The 19,219-nt window shown below is 35.2% G+C and overlaps 1 protein-coding gene across 1 annotated transcript in view; it reads right to left on the reverse strand.

Moving 5' to 3' along the window:
- Positions 1–236: 236 nt before the first annotated feature.
- Positions 237–19,219, reverse strand: part of LOC137401695 (protein SGT1 homolog) — a 29,925-nt gene continuing 10,942 nt past the window's right edge. Inside the window, exons 4-10 of the mRNA XM_068088154.1 lie at positions 17,568–17,711; positions 14,922–15,033; positions 14,203–14,299; positions 13,338–13,448; positions 8,464–8,560; positions 4,322–4,485; positions 237–922 (exon numbers count right to left, since the gene is read on the reverse strand). Coding sequence (XP_067944255.1) covers positions 818–922; positions 4,322–4,485; positions 8,464–8,560; positions 13,338–13,448; positions 14,203–14,299; positions 14,922–15,033; positions 17,568–17,711 — 830 coding nt within the window. The 3' untranslated portion in view covers positions 237–817. The remainder of the gene's footprint in view (positions 923–4,321; positions 4,486–8,463; positions 8,561–13,337; positions 13,449–14,202; positions 14,300–14,921; positions 15,034–17,567; positions 17,712–19,219) is intronic.

A 19,219-nucleotide genomic window follows, 5' to 3' on the forward strand; every position in this document is an offset into this window, starting at 1 on the left:
GAAGTGAAAAGTGATGCTTGGTTTAAAATGCTTCTGGCTTTAGAAATAAATCTACTGGATTTAGAGGTTATACCATAGACCTATTAACTATTACCTATAGTTAATAGGTCTATGAGTTATGCAGTCAACTGAATAAACTATTGTATTGTACTGACCAGACCGAAGCTGGAGGACAGAGTTTAGTGTACTTTTATTAGAGTGCTTGGGAAGTCTGAAGGAACTTTAAATTGGTAAAAAAAGATAAGTGGTTGGATAAACATGGCGAAGACAGGTGACTGATGGAAACCAAACACGTTGGGAATAGGGCAGGTTGTAGCGACCACCCCTAATATTATTGCAGAGTTCATTGTTTGAGTTCATATATAAAAGTCTTAGTAAAATCATATACATTACCCTCTATATAAATGTCTCATATTCTGGTAAAAGTGATCAGCACTCATCTATATGCAAGAATGTACTAATTCTTATATAAAACAACTGAGAACTCTTCATAACAGTTACTGCTTCATGATTGGTTGAGGCAATATATTTTCTGTAATACGATTGGTTGCACATCATCATTCATGCAATCTTATTGGACAGTCATATTCAATTTATTATAAAAGTTATAGAGTATAGTTCATCACATGTACATGTTGGAGTATCTGTGCTGTTGTACACATTCATAATAATCTTACTCTCTATACATAAACCAGGCAAACACTTTATACACACAAAGTCAGAGTTGTAGACCTGCTGATGAACCATGTTCACATAGGTAAATATATATAGATTGTGGTTATGAGAGCTACTCCTGTTATGGTGATCTGTTGATAAGCTAGTCCCACTTCTTGAACTCCATACCATCTGGTGGTTTCACATCAACATCCTTTTTACCAATATCTCCCCAGTTGGTGCTGAGAACTGTACCTCCTGATTGTTGCTGTAATTACAGATACACATAGGCTCAGTTCCATACTCCGACAGAGAGGACAACTTCCTGGCATCACACTCACAACATCACTATGTATCCCAGAATGCACTTTAGTAAAAATAATCACTGTTTCCATGATGCGCAGTGCTTCGGAGTTGCGCTATCTCCGAATCATGGAAACGGCGTCTTCGCACTGAAATCACTGCGCACTGATCAGTGCGAAGCCAGTGCAAATTCGCAGCAAGGAAACAGCGACTGCGCAGTGGCTGCGCATAGCTCTCATGAAAGAGACGGACTCTCGTAGAGACGGACTCTTCGAGAGCCATAAACTAGTACAAAGGTTGTCCTGCTAATCTTGTTTTTTACTATTCTTCCGATCTTCTTTCACCTAAATTTAATTATGGTCTGCATTCACAAGGATGATGAGGTGATTACTTTCCTGGACTTTGTTATCGATGCCAACACTTTTCGAAAAATAGGTGGCAAGTCCTAAATTAACGTTTAAATAATATATTACTTAAAAATACTTATTAAAAATATATTACTATGTAAAAAGTGTGTTAAGGTTTGTAAAACCTTGTGAATGTGTATTGTAAATAAAAGTATAATGACAACAGAATCATAAAAAGACCGTTTATGACGTTCGGTATCCGTGATCGATTCTATTTATCCATCAGGCGATTCGATTTATACAATTTATCTTCTCTGGCTAATTTGCGGTATTTGCTGAAAACCGCTGCGCAGCATGGAAACGTACAATCCCCTCGACTTCGGAGGGGGCTGCTTCGCAGTACTGTGCACCATGGAAACAGTGTATTACTCCAGTGCACACACAGAGAGTATAATTAACATCCCATGTTGTCCTACATAAGACAGGAAGCACATTATCACATGATGGTATTACTATCTGCTATTGGATACTAGATATCAGGTACTTGAAGCCTCCACGGATAAGACAGGTTTACTATGTACTACAGTAATATGTCTTCCTAGTGTAAAAATCTTGGTAAGATGAGACTAGCATAGTTGAAAAGGTCAACTTCTGTATACAGTGTAACCTCTACATACGTAATTACCAAGTTACGAAATATCCTTTTGTAGAAATATTATTTCAACTTACGAAATATGTTCATAGATACAAAATGCCACATGGGGCATATTATTGCCCATTTTGTTTCATTTGTTTGAAAAAAACAATTTTTGTTCAAAAACAAAACAAAAATAAAAAGCAAAAAGGAAAGAAATTTCCATTTTTCTGTATATGTTCATTTTTAATTGATTGCATATGTTCTACATTTAGTGTCGGAGATGATTTTCTAACATAACATTTTCTCTCAACTGTTGACCGCTTCCTAACACCATTGTTGAATTTGGAATTATCCTACATTACATATGGAGTAGGACAACTTTAGTTTTTAGCAATTCAAGTTCTGTGTTTATTGTATAATGACATAGTTTTTCAATTTTACCTGATGTAATCTTTATACTTAAAACCTTTATTCTGAGCAAAATAAAAGAAAACCAACTGGAGGTCCAACTGGGGGTCCAACCAGTTGTCCTACCACACAAAGGTGTCGTCAGAATAGTCACTTTTAAAATCACTGTCGTCACTTTTAAAATCACTGTCGTCACTTTTAAAATCACTGTCACCTTTTTCAAGTTGGTAACCAAAACAACCTCTTTCTTCACATTCATTATTTTAATACAAATATCCATTCTGGTGGCACTGGGTTGCGTTAAAAACCTGAAACTTGCTCAGTTTGAACTTCTGCTAACCAAAAGCATGGCTCAACCAGCGACCTTCACAAACTTATTAGTAATGTTTGGGAGCGTTGCTGATTACTCCGCAGCTGTCTCAGGCTTTTAGGGCTACATTTCTTGTAATGAAAATAGACCGAGATTGTCTTTAATAATCACTGTCAGTCACAGACTTGTAAACAGATTTTCTGTCAATGTCGTGGCATTTCATTGCTGTTTACTTTAATTATTTGGCAGTCTATATATGCTGGACCAGATGCTTCAAACTAAAACTAGTGAAGTTTCCGTTGAACGTGTTGATTTATGGACATATAATAAGTTAGTAAAGGCACGGCTACACGTAACAAATTTTTCGTTGGTTCTAATCGAAATCACGAAATGATTGAAACACACAGAATTATTCTGCGCTGCTAGAATCGTGCTAGCAAGCACGATTCCAGCAGCTTTTTGCAATTAGTGCAGTACAAGAGACGTATAATGACACACAATAAAAGTATAAGTGCAATTCAACATAGTACACACGATGCAACTGCTTAGATTGCGTTATTGTATGTATTTATTGTTTGGACGCTATAGCTACAAATTGTTTATTTTTTAATTATATTTCATTTTTAGCAGCAAACGTTTTGTGGTAGAAAATGTTGCCATCTTTAGCGCAATCAAGTCGGTTGCATCGTATTTACTATGCTGAATTTCCGTAATATTTTTTTTGCGTGTCGCATTATGTTCTCGGACTACATAAATTTTAAAATTTGCTACAGTCGTGCTCGCTCACAAACAATAGCGCAACTTAAACAGTTACATTGTGTGTTCTATGTTGAATTGCTTTCGTACTGTTATTGTGTGTCACGATACATGTCTTGGACTATACAAATTGCTAAAGCTGCTAGAATCGTGCTCGCTAATAATTTGTTTAATCTGTTAAAAGCTTTTCGTCGATGAACTTGGTGGGCATGCACAGCTTAAATAATTCTGTGAATTTCGACCGATTAATTCCGCGTTTTTCGTGATTTCGGCCAGAACTCAGAACCAACGAAAAATTCATTACGTGTAGCCGTACCTTTAGTAATCCTACTTACACAATCATCGTCACCTCGTCATCTACATTGATAAATGGTCGTCTCGTCTGTCACTTTTTAAATATCCCTGTCGTCGGGTCGTCAGAATCGTCACAAAACATGGGAAGACCCCCCCAACTATACAAGACCTACCATCTCTGATTGCTACCTTCCTGCTCACAGAAGTCCTTGTTTGACCTCGTTTAGACCGCCAACACCAAAGGTAAACAACCATTCATAGTTTTCTATTCGTTATTTCTCTGTTCTATCTTCTTTATTTGTGTACTTTACTATACACTTACCCTACATTCATTATGGATATATAAACCATACCTCTTTTGTACCAAAAAATGTGCAATAAGAGAATTTATTAATTCCCATATCACTATAACCCGTGCATCACATATATGTTAATATAGACTTGCCTCCCTCGATCTGTATTTTTACTATGTTCAAAAGAAATAAAATGTCTATTTGTTCACATGCTATTCTACTATGTAGTCTGTCACTATATTAATAAATATAACTACAGAAGTGTAGAAACATTGTTGCTAATAGTAACAATACAACAGCGCAGGAGAGAGTAACTCACAAATGATTTGTTCATGGCCCTCCTCGTCTCCTCCGATCCACCGGAGTAAATGTCTCGAAAGAGTTTTTGCAGGGCAGCATCCCCCTCGAGGTTTTCCTTCTTCTCTTCTTCCGTGACCTCTACAGCCAGCTTGTCCCACTTGGCGCTGCCAATAGTTGATGTAGCTGCAAATAAATGACATGTCTGACAGCGATGACTTTGTGTCTACTAAAGCGGTCCCTGAATAGCTATGTGTTCATTTAGAAAAAGTTTGTAAATGTTACCATAAAGGTCAAGGCCAGAAAAAGCAGAATCATTTGATATAGCCTTAGGTAAATTTAAACAGTTTATGTTCAAAGCCAATCACTCTATGAATGGATATAACACTTAACCTGCCTGTTGCATTTATTGTTTATCATAATAATTCCATCCACAACACCATGGTGGGTGAAGAACACAAAAACTTTGATTTCCATGTTTTTAAAAGCTTGTTAGTAAATTATTCTAGCTGACATGTTCTCCTGACATGAAAGACAAACTTGATGAAGGTCCTTTCCATACGCAGTGATATAAAGGCAGCCATGTTTGGTAGAACTTTTATAACGATAGTTACAGTAAAACCTTTATTTGAACGCCACCTCTATTTGACCGACACCTCCATCTGACCACCACTTTGAAATCTTTAATCTTTATCAACCCATAATAATAATAATTCAAACAAAATCGTATTAATAATGAATCGTTTACATCAATAAAAATCAATTTTCTCGTTGTCCAGCTCCAAAGCTTTTTGATTTTTTTCGCTAAAACTTTGAAAGCAACACCATGGAAATAATTAATAACTGTCTCAGGCTAATAATAGCTCCCTGTTTAATGTGGTCTTGATACTTTAAAGTACATGTATATATACAAAACGGTTTACATTACTGACGGTAGATGAACGACTAGTTTTAGGCTAAAGGTTGCGTTTGGTGAAAAAAACTTGTGCGAAATGCCACGCGTAAAAGTTTTGCTCTGCTAAAAAACAATTCCGATGCTAATATCGACTAAATCGGCAGTGCAGAAGAAGAGTTAAGGTCAGCACACACCTTTACGCATCTAAATGCATTTGCATTTAGCACAAATTGCATTTGTTCTAAATGCAGTTCGTAAAGGTTTTGCTCTGTCAAAAAATTGTTTATGCACTATCGACTAGTTAAGCCATGCGGAAGAAGAGTTAGTTGAGAACACATGGTAGAAGGTATTGAACAGCCAAAAGATGTCCGTTCCATCGAAAGCAACAATCAGAACGCAACTAGCTGAGCTGACGATGCAAATTTTCTTCTTTTAAAAATGTTAATTTTGGTTTCTGCATGTATTATAAGTATGAATCGTTTATGTCCCTTGTTCTTGAATATATATTTGTACTACTTGATTGACTATCATTATATAATTTCTAAATTTGCAGATTTATAGCATATTATTTAATAGCATTCTTGCGGCTATCTTAACACGGCTTACAATGGATCGACGCTCATAACTTTCTTCTATTGCACATAAAAAGCTAGTTTTGGCTACAAATTGTAGCAAACATATCAATAAGTGCAATGCGGTTCTATGCAAGATTGGTAAATCTATATATATAAATTTATATATATATAAAATGTAAAGTTTTTTGTGGTCTGTTCAGATGTCTGTCTGTCCAGTTATAACTATTAAAATCTTGGAATGAATAGCTCGCTGCCTGCTGGATTTGAACTTACAGAGATTGCCAACACAAGTTTCACACCACGCATTTAACCACTGAGCTATAAAGTCTTCAACATGCTATTGACAATAATCAAAAGTGCACATACTAAATGTGAACTTTTGATTATTAACTAATATAACCTTTTGCATTTGGTATTTTTGAAATTGTTCAAAAACTAATTTTTTGCTACCATTACCTTTTTTGTAATTTTTAAATGGGCCATTTCCATTTCAAACAGACCGTTAAACTTATATTTCCAGTTTTTCGTAAGGTTCGATTGCTAAATCAGTAAAGGCTAATACTTTTCACGCGGACAATTGTATTATCTCGAGTAGAAATAGCCTCTACATTCTCTCTCCATTCGGTTAGACAAAGTACCAGACAAAGAAAGTCCGATATCTCATTTTACATATGTACCAGTATCGAGAAGTACCAGTATAGTCGTATTCAAAGTTTCGACGGATAGCTTTTGATGGAACGGTAACTTTTATGTACACACACACTTCTATGCACGAATCATTATTATTAATTCAACACATTCAGTATTTTATTTTGTTTTCTCAGTTTGTATTAATTGTATCATTACTGAATCAGCTTTTATCATAATCATAGCAAAACCGACCTAATTTACTTGCTAACTATTTCACATTTAAACACTTTTTAGTTGTTTTATTTTTTCTCTGAATTTATTTAAACTGCACAAAACACTTTTTCATCATATGAAGTTTGAAAGTTAAAATGGTAACTGTTGTTATTTTACTTGAAAATAATTTTTCTGTGTAACTTTTATTACTCGAGCATTCAGCTATTATAGATATAAATTAAAAATATGTCTTCAAGTAAATGAAATAAACAAATTGAAATAAATATTGAAAAAATACATAATAATATAACTGAAAATAAATATAACAAATTAATAATTGAAATAGACAACGAATTAAATGAAAATTGAAAACTCCAACAAATTGCAATGCAGTACACAGGCTATAATATAATCACAGGTTAATTGCAAGCAATATATATCAACTGGTAGAGATATTTCACGGTTTCTCAATGCATATTTATTAAGTGATATTTGACAAGTTGGAGTTATGTTACAGTTATTGCATTCAAAAGGTTCAATATTGCTCAACCAAAAAGAGAGGGCATAACACAGGTGACATTCCCGTAAAAGGGCTAAATTTATATACCAAAAATTCTGACGAAACATTTGAAAAATACAACGCCAGCCTCGATTTGAACGTCACCTCCAATTGACTGCCACTATAGAGGAAAGGTTGAAAAATAGAGCGCAATGGCATTCAATTGGAGGTTTTATGGTATAAGTTACTTTGACCTTGTGATCTAATGACTTGAGCATGGTATAAAATTTAGTTGTTACTCCTCATATCGTAAATAAATCAAGTTTACCGTAAAACCTCTATTTGAATGCCACCATTATTTGAACATCACCTCCAATAAAACACCACTATAGAGAAAGGGTTGAAAAATACAGCGTCACCCTTTATTTGAACACCGCCTCTAATAGATCACCACTTTGACCTTAATTATGTTTGATCTTCACGAACCCATGATAAAAGGTGATCAGTAGCAAAATCTCCACAAAATCGTATTATTGATGATTCTGTAACAGCAATAGCAAATAATTCTTTTGTTGTTGCTGCAATGGTTACCATTACTTTAGTGATGATAGGCCTGAAAAGATCGATCGTCACAATCACCAGAACTACATTTTGATTCGATGTCACTAAAGGTCTAAACCTGACCCATTGTCTTCAGATCCGTCCATAAAGTGGTTTACCTGATCTGAAAACCTTTAAATAAAATGTTTTGAAGAACAATAACAAAAGTATTCAAGAACAGCGTACAGCGTAGTAGCAGCCATTGTTGGGGCGTATCAAAAACTTCACAAAATGTTTGGTTTTTTAGCCAAACCTTTGAAAGGAACACCATCGGAATAAGTACCGATGGTATTCGTCTGATATGTTTTATTCAAAGTAGTTCATCTTGGTCTGATAATTGGATGTATATGAAAGACAGTTTAGCAGAATGTTGGCGCTGATGGCATCAATGTCGCTATGACCGTGGAAAGGCGCAAAATCCAGGCGATAGGAAAAAGTTAAATCTATCTTAGAAAATTCTGATCAGCTTGTCTAAAAATAAATGTCTATTTGAATGTCACCTCTAAAAGAACACCGCTAGAGAGGAAGAGTGGAAAAATACGATGTCATCATGTTCAAATAGAAGTTTTACGATACGCTAAATTCGAGCTCTGATGAATTTCTAAATATGACCAAACAAACAGACATAAGACCTTGGATGAAGGACAGGTAAAAGAATAAAATGAAACAGATGAAACGAACAGTAAATGTATATTAATTCAGTACTCAACATACAATGAAGCATATCTACAAACATAAGTCAGAATACTAACCTGGTTCAACACTGAAGGTTTTTAATTTATCCAGCTCTGAGCCAGTCTCGAGAGCATTCCAACGAATACCTTCTACTTTATACAGTTTTATCTCCACCTGTACAATAACAGCATCAGTGTACATAATCTACCTGACCATTTGATTTATGAGCTGTCATGAGAGTACTACTAGCTATAAGAATAGTTTTAAAATTAACCTTGACATACTAGCACTGTTTTACTATTATTAACCCTGAGGTACTAGTACTGATATACTATTATTAACCCTGAGGTACTAATACTGTTATACTATTATTAACCCTGAAGTACTAGTACTGTTATACTATTATTAACCTTGAGGTACTAGTACTGTTATACTATTATTAACCCTGAGATACTAGTACTGTTATACTATTATTAACCCTGAGGTACTAGTACTGTTATACTATTATTAACCCTGAGGTACTAGTCCTGTTATACTATTATTAACCCTGAGGTATTAGTCCTGCTATACTATTATTAATCCTGAGGTACTAGTACTGTTATACTATTATTAACCCTAGAGGTGCTAGTACTGTTATACTATTATTAACCCTAAGGTACTAGTACTGTTATACTATTATTAACCCTGAGATACTAGTACTGTTATACTATTATTAACCTTGAGATACTAGTACTGTTATACTATTATTAACCCTGAGGTACTAGTACTGTTATACTATTATTAACACTGAGATACTAGTACTGTTATACTATTATTAACCTTGAGATACTAGTACTGTTATACTATTATTAACTCTGAAGTACTAGTACTGTTATACTATTATTAACCTTGAGATACTAGTACTGTTATAGTATTATTCACCCTGAGGTACTAGTACTGTTATACTATTATTAACCCTGAGGTACTAGTACTGTTATACTATTATTAACCCTGAGATACTAGTACTGTTATAGTATTATTCACCCTGAGGTACTAGTACTGTTACACTATTATTAACCCTGAGGTACTAGTACTGTTATACTATTATCAACCCTGAGGTACTAGTACTGTTATACTATTATTAACCCTGAGGTACTAGTACAGTTATACTATTATTAACCCTGAGGTACTAGTACTGTTATACTATTATTAACCTTGAGATACTAGTACTTTTATATTATTATTAACCTTGAGATACTAGTCCTGTTATACTATTATTAACCCTAAGATACTAGTACTGTTATACTATTGTTAACCCGGAGCTATTAGTACTGTTATACTATTATTAACCCTAAGATACTAGTACTGTTATACTATTATTAACCCTGAGGTACTAGTACTGTTATGCTATTATTAACCCTGAGATACTAGTCCTGTTATACTATTATTAACCTTGAGATACTAGTCCTATTATACTATTATTAACACTGCGGTACTAGTACTGTTATACTATTATTAACCCTGAGGTACTAGTACTGTTATACTATTATTAACCTTGAGATACTAGTCCTATTATACTATTATTAACCTTGAGATACTAGTCCTGTTATACTATTATTAACCCTAAGATACTAGTACTGTTATACTATTATTAACCCTGAGGTACTAGTACTGTTATACTATTATTAACCCTGAGGTACTAGTACTGTTATACTATTATTAATCCTGAGGTACTAGTACTGTTATGCTATTATTAACCCTGAGGTACTAGTCCTGTTATACTATTATTAATCCTGAGGTACTAGTACTGTTATGCTATTATTAACCCTGAGATACTAGTCCTGTTATACTATTATTAACCTTGAGATACTAGTACTGTTATACTATTATTAACCCTAAGGTACTAGTATTGTTATACTATTATTAACCCTGAGATACTAGTCCTGTTATACTATTATTAACACTGCGGTACTAGTACTGTTATACTATTATTAACCCTGAGGTACTAGTACTGTTATACTATTATTAACCCTGAAGTACTAGTACTGTTATACTATTATTAACCCTAAGATACTAGTACTGTTATACTATTATTAACCCTGAGGTACTAGTACTGTTATACTATTGTTAACCCGGAGCTATTAGTACTGTTATACTATTATTAACCCTGAGGTACTAGTACTGTTATACTATTGTTAACCTTGAGATACTAGTCCTGTTATACTATTATTAACCCTAAGATACTAGTACTGTTATACTATTGTTAACCCGGAGCTATTAGTACTGTTATACTATTATTAACCCTGAGGTACTAGTACTGTTATACTATTATTAATCCTGAGGTACTAGTACTGTTATGCTATTATTAACCCTGAGATACTAGTCCTGTTATACTATTGTTAACCTTGAGATACTAGTCCTGTTATACTATTATTAACCCTAAGATACTAGTACTGTTATACTATTGTTAACCCGGAGCTATTAGTACTGTTATACTATTATTAACCCTGAGGTACTAGTACTGTTATACTATTATTAATCCTGAGGTACTAGTCCTATTATACTATTATTAACACTGCGGTACTAGTACTGTTATACTATTATTAACCCTGAAGTACTAGTACTGTTATACTATTATTAACCCTGAGGTACTAGTACTGTTATACTATTATTAATCCTGAGGTACTAGTACTGTTATACTATTATTAACATTCAGATACTAGTCCTATTATACTATTATTAACCTTGAGATACTAGTCCTGTTATACTATTATTAACCTTGAGATACTAGTCCTATTATACTATTATTAACCTTGAGATACTAGTACTGTTATACTATTATTAATCCTGAGGTACTAGTACTGTTATACTATTATTAACCTTCAGATACTAGTCCTATTATACTATTATTAACCCCCGAGGTACTAGTCCTGTTATACTATTATTAATCCTGAGGTACTAGTACTGTTATACTATTAATAACACTACGGTACTAGTACTGTTATACTATTATTAACCCTGAGGTACTAGTACTGTTATACTATTATTAACTCTGAGGTACTAGTACTGTTATACTATTATTAACCCTGAGGTACTAGTCCTGTTATACTATTATTAACTCTGAGGTACTAGTACTGTTATACTATTATTAACCCTGAGGTACTAGTACTGTTATACTATTATTAACTCTGAGGTACTAGTACTGTTATACTATTATTCACCCTGAGGTGTTAGTACTGTTATACTATTATTAATCCTGAGGTACTAGTCCTATTATACTATTATTAACACTGTGGTACTAGTACTGTTATACTATTATTAACCCTGAGGTACTAGTACTGTTATACTATTATTAATCCTGAGGTACTAGTACTGTTATACTATTATTAATCCTGAGGTACTAGTACTGTTATACTATTATTAACCCTGAGGTACTAGTACTGTTATATTATTATCAACCCTGAGGTACTAGTACTGTTATACTATTATTAATCCTGAGGTACTAGTACTGTTATACTATTATTAACCCTGAGATACTAGTCCTGTTATACTATTATTAACTCTGAGGTACTAGTACTGTTATACTATTATTAATCCTGAGATACTAGTACTGTTATGCTATTATTAATCCTGAGGTATTAGTACTGTTATACTATTATTAACCCTGAGGTACTAGTCCTATTATACTATTATTAACACTGCGGTACTAGTACTGTTATACTATTATTAACCCTGAGGTACTAGTACTACTATACTATTATTAACCTAGAGGTATTAGTACTGTTATACTAATATTAACCCTAAGGTACTAGTACTACTATACTATTATTTACCCTGAAGTACTAGTACTGTTATGCTATTATTAGCCCTGAGGTACTAGTCCTGTTATACTATTATTAACCCTAAGATACCAGTACTGTTATACTATTGTTAACCCGGAGCTATTAGTACTGTTATACTATTATTAACCATAAGATACTAATACTGTTATACTATTATTAACCCTGAGATACTAGTACTGTTATACTATTATTAACCCTGAGGTACTAGTACTGTTTTATTATTATAAACCCTGAGGTACTATTACTGTTATACTATTATTAACCTTGAGGTACTAGTACTGTTATACTATTATTAACCCTGAGGCACGAGACCGGTTCTACCTTTATTAACGATACATACAATTGATTAACTCTAGATACAACCTCCTCTACGTACAATCTCCTCTACATACAATCCCCTCTACATACAATATCCTCTACTTACAATCTCCTCTACATACAATCTCCTCTACTTACAATCTCCTCCATGTATACTCTCCTCTACGTACAATCTCCTCTACATACAATCTCCTCTACATACAATCCCTTTCACATACAATATCCTCTACTTACAATCTCCTCTACATACAATCTCCTTTACTTGCAATCTCCTCTACATACAATCTCCTCTACTTACAATCTCCTTTACTTAAAATCTCCTCTATGTATACTCTCCTCTACGTACAATCTCCTCTACGTACAATCTCCTCTACATACAATTTCCTCTACATACAATCTCCTCTACGTACAATCTCCTCTACATACAATCTCCTCCACATACAATCCCCTCTACATACAATCTCCTCTATGTACAATCTCCTCTACATACAATCTCCTCTATGTACAATCTCCTCTACGTACAATCCCCTCTACATACAATCTCCTCTATGTACAATCTCCTCTATGTACAATCTCATCTACAAACAATCTCCTCTACATACAATCTCCTCTAGATACAATCTCTTCTACGTACAATCTCCTCTACTTACAATCTCCTCTACATACAATCTCCTCGACATACAATCTCCTCTATGTACAATCTCCTCTACGTATTATCTCCTCTACAGTAAAATCCCCTCTACATACAATCTCTTTCAAATTTTCCAGCAATTGCAGTATGAAATTTATTGACCTAACTCAAAGGAACCTACCTTGGTAGAGAGAATTTTAACCTGTGTTTTAGCACTGTCAATCTCATGAGCAAGGTGGAGGTGTTGTTTCCATATCTCACCCTCACCAGGTATCTTCAGCTCCATGGCCAGCTAGAAAATAAAGGCTAATTATAAGCAGAAAACCTCATGCTACCACCTAGCCTGTCTTGACAAACTGTTGTTTTTGCGGCGTTGTTCCCCCGTCGAGCAACACAACAGCTTGTCACAAGACGTACTGCACCTGATGCATCAGCTGCACTGAAAGGGAGTTGTTCTCTTCCGTCTATGCGGCTTGGCTGCGATGTTATGGCGGTAGCTCCATTGGTAATCATAACGGATTTCGCGCAAAAATTTATGTAGAAAAAATAAGATCGCAACGTTTAACCAAAGACTGGTCTCTGTTGTAAACGTTATTAGAATTTAAGAATAAAATAAATTGAAAATAAAATCTATAAGAACAAATAAAACTGACTGATACAGAAATAGAAATAAAACTGACTGAGCGCACGAATAACGACATGTTTAGCCGCTGTTGTTGCCTAAGTTCTCAAGTTCTACTAAAGTTTACCGCAGAGACTGGTCGCTGGTTAAACGTTGTAATCTTATTTTTTCTAAATAAATTTTTGCGCGAAATCCGTTATGATTACCAATGGAGCGACCGCCATAACATCGCAGCCAAGCCGCATAGACGGAAGAGAACAACTTCCTTCCAGTGCAGCTGATGCATCAGGTGCAGTACGTCTTGTGACAAGCTGTTGTGTTGCTCGCCCGCTCGACAGGGGACAACTCCTCAAAAACAACAGTTTGTCAAGACAGGCTAGCTACCACCCCACACAGAAATGAGTTACTAAGGATATAAACCAACCGTATGATCTGTGACAGTGTGCTTGAAATAATCAGCTGGCAGTTTTTTTATGAGTATAGTGATGACAATGTTGGCGTCTGTCTGGTACCAGTCGTACCTAAAACAACATCAGCATCATGCACAGCTTGTCACACAGTTGGGCACCATGCACAGCTTGTCACACAGTTAAGCACCATGCACAGCTTGTCACATAGTTGGGCACCATGCACAGCTTGTCACACAGTTGGGCACCATGCACAGCTTGTCACACAGTTGGGCACCATGCACAGCTTGTCACACAGTTGGGCACCATGCACAGCTTGTCACACAGTTGGGCACCATGCACAGCTTGTCACACAGTTAAGCACCATGCACAGCTTGTCACACAGTCGGGCACCATACACAGCTTGTCACACAGTTGGGCTGCATGCACAGCTTGTCACACAGTTGGGCACCATGCACAGCTTGTCACACAGTTAAGCACCATGCACAGCTTGTCACACAGTTGGGCACCATGCACAGCTTGTCACACAGTTGGGCACCATGCACAGCTTGTCACACAGTTAAGCACCATGCACAGCTTGTCACACAGTCGGGCACCATACACAGCTTGTCACACAGTTGGGCTGCATGCACAGCTTGTCACACAGTTGGGCAGCATTTCACATCGACAATCAGCGAGAGAAAGAATTCGGATAATAGTAACAATTCTATAAACTGATTTGGATAGGCCAGCTCACTTTATGGTTGTCTTTCTCTGTGGAGGTGAGAAAGGCAGTTTGGCTTGCCTCTTCTCTATAGCCACGGAACACTTCTCATGCCAGTGAGAGAGTAACTCGTCTTCTTTGATATCTAAAATCAATTAGAATGAGAAAAGATAGTATAGTTGCCTCCATCCCTCGGAAAATCCAGAAAGTGGTTCGACAATCGCTATGGGACCTGAGACCCAATCAGATACATCACAAACAGGGATATTGAGCAGAAAGTACATCCATATGTACATCCATATGTACAGTCACATACAGAAGTATAAAACTGCCCTATAACTGTCGCAATTTTCATACACTCAAACTATTAATACAACCAGACTCCATAAGCCCATTATAGTCAACATAAATAAGAAAATTTGTCCATCAATTTAATTTTAGAAACAAACGCTTTTTTGTGATGTTATTGTATTGTTTGCAAATTGAAATAATTCTTCCTAAATTCATAATACTCTCAAATGACGAAATCTTCTCAGTACGAATGAACACTAGCAAAATGCAATAGGCCATAATTCTTTTTTTCAAGTCATTTGATTAAAATCTTTGAAGTTTTTTCAAGTGTTTGACATTTTTACTTGCCTAGCAGTATAAATTTAGGCATACAGTAATACTTCAACTTACAAGTGCTCCAACGTACGAGAAACTTGAGATACGAGCCAGCTTTTAAGCAAGTTTTAGCACTAACATACGAGCCATGTTTGAGATATGAGCACGTGAGTCAGTTGCCAAGTATGCCGGAGGTGTTTTATGAGAACAGCATCACTCTGTATTTTTCAACTGCTCAGGTTATACTTTTGTACCGTATTTCTTGTGCGCGCTTTTCAGTGCAGAATTATGTGAATTAAAAGTACTGTGCGTAGACCGAAAGTTTGCCAGTAAAATGAAAAATAATGCAAAAAAAGCAAATGATAACAATTGATATTAAACGGAAAATTATTGAAAAATATGCGAAATGTGTATGCGCGATTGAGCTAGCTCAGCAATATGACAGAAATATCCACAATTATCAAACAGAAGGATTGTATTCAGGGCATTTAGCTCGCAAAAGGACTAACCATAATTTCTAAACGGCGTAGCGATCTTCACGACCGCTGATGGAGAGACCGCTCAGGCAAGATAAACGATAAACAATTGGCCGGTGACAAGGTAACTGCAACGACGCTATTTGAAAAGGCCGGTGCTATCTATCAAACAACATATAAATATAGACATTCGGACAAGTTGGCTAGTGGTCATGCATTAAACCTTTGTGACGACACCTGTGTTCGTCCTAATCTCAACATGTTGAAAGGGCGACAAAGGCAAACGTCCTTAGATAGGTTCATCCTAAAACGGCCGGCTAGTCGTGAAAGCGAAACAAAGGAAAAATTAGCTAACCAGCGAGAAACTTCAAACTATGAACGCCGAAGAAATTTTATTTACGTTAAGTTAAAAATGAAAGTTTGCTTTTAGATTTGCTTCTAAGTTTGTTTTTTTAAAACTTTGATAAAATCCAAATTTATCAAAGTCAACTGTTGTAATGAAGGATAACTTATATCTCCCTCTCTGGCAAATGTTAGCGTTGGCTTCTATTGTATTTAATTTTACATTGTAATTTATCACATTTCCTTGCATAATTTTTTATTTGTTTCTTTTTGAAAGCATGTGGTAAGTTAGGACAATAACCAACATGTTCATTCTGTTACAATATCTTGCTTTGAGTGTTTTATTTGCATTTTTTAGAGTATGGAAACCAATCAATATATATTTAATTGTTCTATATATAAACTAATTGCACCAACATACGAGTAAATTGACATACGAGCTCAGTCTCGGAACGCATTAAGCTCGTAAGTCTAAGTATGACTGTATTTGACAGCCCACACCGCTAAACAACATGACAGCCAGAGTATTGTTTTAAAAGACTAGTAGATGAGACAAACATATAGAGGAGATTCTGAGTATTAAAATGACACCAAGTTTTTTCTTGTCTTCTTTGAGACAAGTTACCACTGGTTATATATACATACTAGGTGAATGTCCGGCGTTGCATGGGTTGTGCTTATTTCTGCGTAATTCATACTGTAACAGCTGCAGTGCCTACTACAGTTCTATATTGATTGATATAGTCTTGGCCATTAAGTTTAAGCATTTTTCTTCACACATTTTTTTCTGGTGTGGCTTTAGGCATAATGCTAGCTGCAGCCTCAAGCAGTGTGAAGCCATGAACGATTGGCGTGTGTAATAAGTATGTGCCATATTTATACCATAGTATAGCCAGTTGGACCGCGTAGTAGTGTAATGGATAAATTCCTGTCAGCAGAACTGGAGGTTCCGAATTTGAATTTAGTGAGCAGCAGATTCTTCAATCTTAAAACTTCAACACTATAACTGGACAGATGGACAAACATTGAGATTTATATATATACATGTATATATATATATATATAACTGTATATATATATAAATATATATATACATGTATATATCCATGTATGTATATATATATTATACATGTATATATATACATGTACATATTTCAGAAATAGTTGATTATTGTAGCTGATCCTACACTTTTGCACATGACTGTATGGTGGTATAACATAAGTCTTCAAATAATATTCCTTCTGATAGTCTCACCTTCAATTTTCTCTTTCGCAATGTTTAGGGTCTCCATAGCACTGTCCAACTTGTTGAGCTCAAACAAGGCTATACCTTTGTTAGTTAGAGCGGCTACATTGTGAGCATCTATGGAGAGAGCCTGGTTACTGTCTGTGAGACACTCTGTAAGCAAATACAATGATGAAGAATTACCAGTAATTAGAAACCAAGGCTATAATAAGTGTGCTAAAAATATACTTGGACGTGGTGATAAAAACAGAAAGCTGCACTATTCCTTATAAAAATTATGCGAAGACGTTTTCATCATGAATACCATATATAGCCATGCCTACGTCTCGTGCGCGAGTTGATAGGTGTTTTAAAGCATTTAAAAAAAATTTTTAATTTTGAAAAGTTGCATTATAACCAGTACGCTGGCAGTCCGATGCGCCATGAGAAATCATCATGTGTAATAACTATGTACACAATTATTCCTTGATGCTACAAGGTGGTTGACTGGTGCAGTTGGTAGCATGCCTGCCTGAAAAACGGAATATCTGCGTTTAATTCTCATACTAAGTAAATATGCCAGGTATATACCTGGCTTATACCAGGTATATACCAGGCATATACCTGGTATATACCAGGTATGTACCAGGTATATGCCTGGTAGATACCCGGCATATACTAGATATATACCAGGTATATACCTGGTATAAGCCAGGTATATACCTGGCATATACCTGGTATATGCCTGGTATATACCTGGTATATACCTGGTACATACCAGGTATATACTAGGCATATATACCTGGTATATGCCAGGTATATACCTGGTATATGCCGTATTTGTCAAATGGCAGCACTCTAAAATGCTAGTCAAAGGTTGACTTGCAACAAAATTCACATTACAGTTACTTGGTATCAAAATGTTGGCTACTACGTGGCTGGTAAACAAACAAATTAACAATTGAGTGCTTGGCAAGCAGCATCTATAGATACTTGTATAGATATCTATAGATGCCTGTAATATCAATAGATATCACTTGTATAGATAGCAATAAATATCTATACAAGTGGTTTGGTGTTTGGTTTCAGTGTTTGGTATGGCTTCATACCCCGATGTGTATATTGCATCTATAATAAAAGTTTTCTTTTCATATTCACATTCTATTTGACTCTCCATCAACGTGTACATGAAAATTACTCATGTACAAAACAGTTCCAGAAAATTTTAATTTAAAAATGGTCTTGCAATAACTATATACAGCGCACCCGCGGGTTACTATTCCCCATTTAAGTTACGATTTAAGTTATATTCAACATTTATGTTATACGTCTCCAAGGTAAGAACTCCCTACGGCACGTATTGCACATAGTGCATTGTAGCGTTACATTTTATTGCATATCATAACCAGTAAATACACTAAAGTTACTGTAGATAACTATAGTTACTGTAGATAACTAAAGTTACTGTAGATAACTATAGTTACTGTAGATAACTAAAGTTACTGTAGATAACTATAGTTACTGTAGATAACTATAGTTACTGTAGATAACTATAGTTACTGTAGATAACTATAGTTACTGTAGATAACTATAGTTACTGTAGATAACTATAGTTACTGTAGATAACTAAAGTTACTGTAGATAACTATAGTTACTGTAGATAACTATAGTTACTGTAGATA

This window comes from Watersipora subatra, chromosome 8, assembly GCF_963576615.1.
Source record: "Watersipora subatra chromosome 8, tzWatSuba1.1, whole genome shotgun sequence".
NCBI classification, from domain to species: domain Eukaryota; kingdom Metazoa; phylum Bryozoa; class Gymnolaemata; order Cheilostomatida; family Watersiporidae; genus Watersipora; species Watersipora subatra.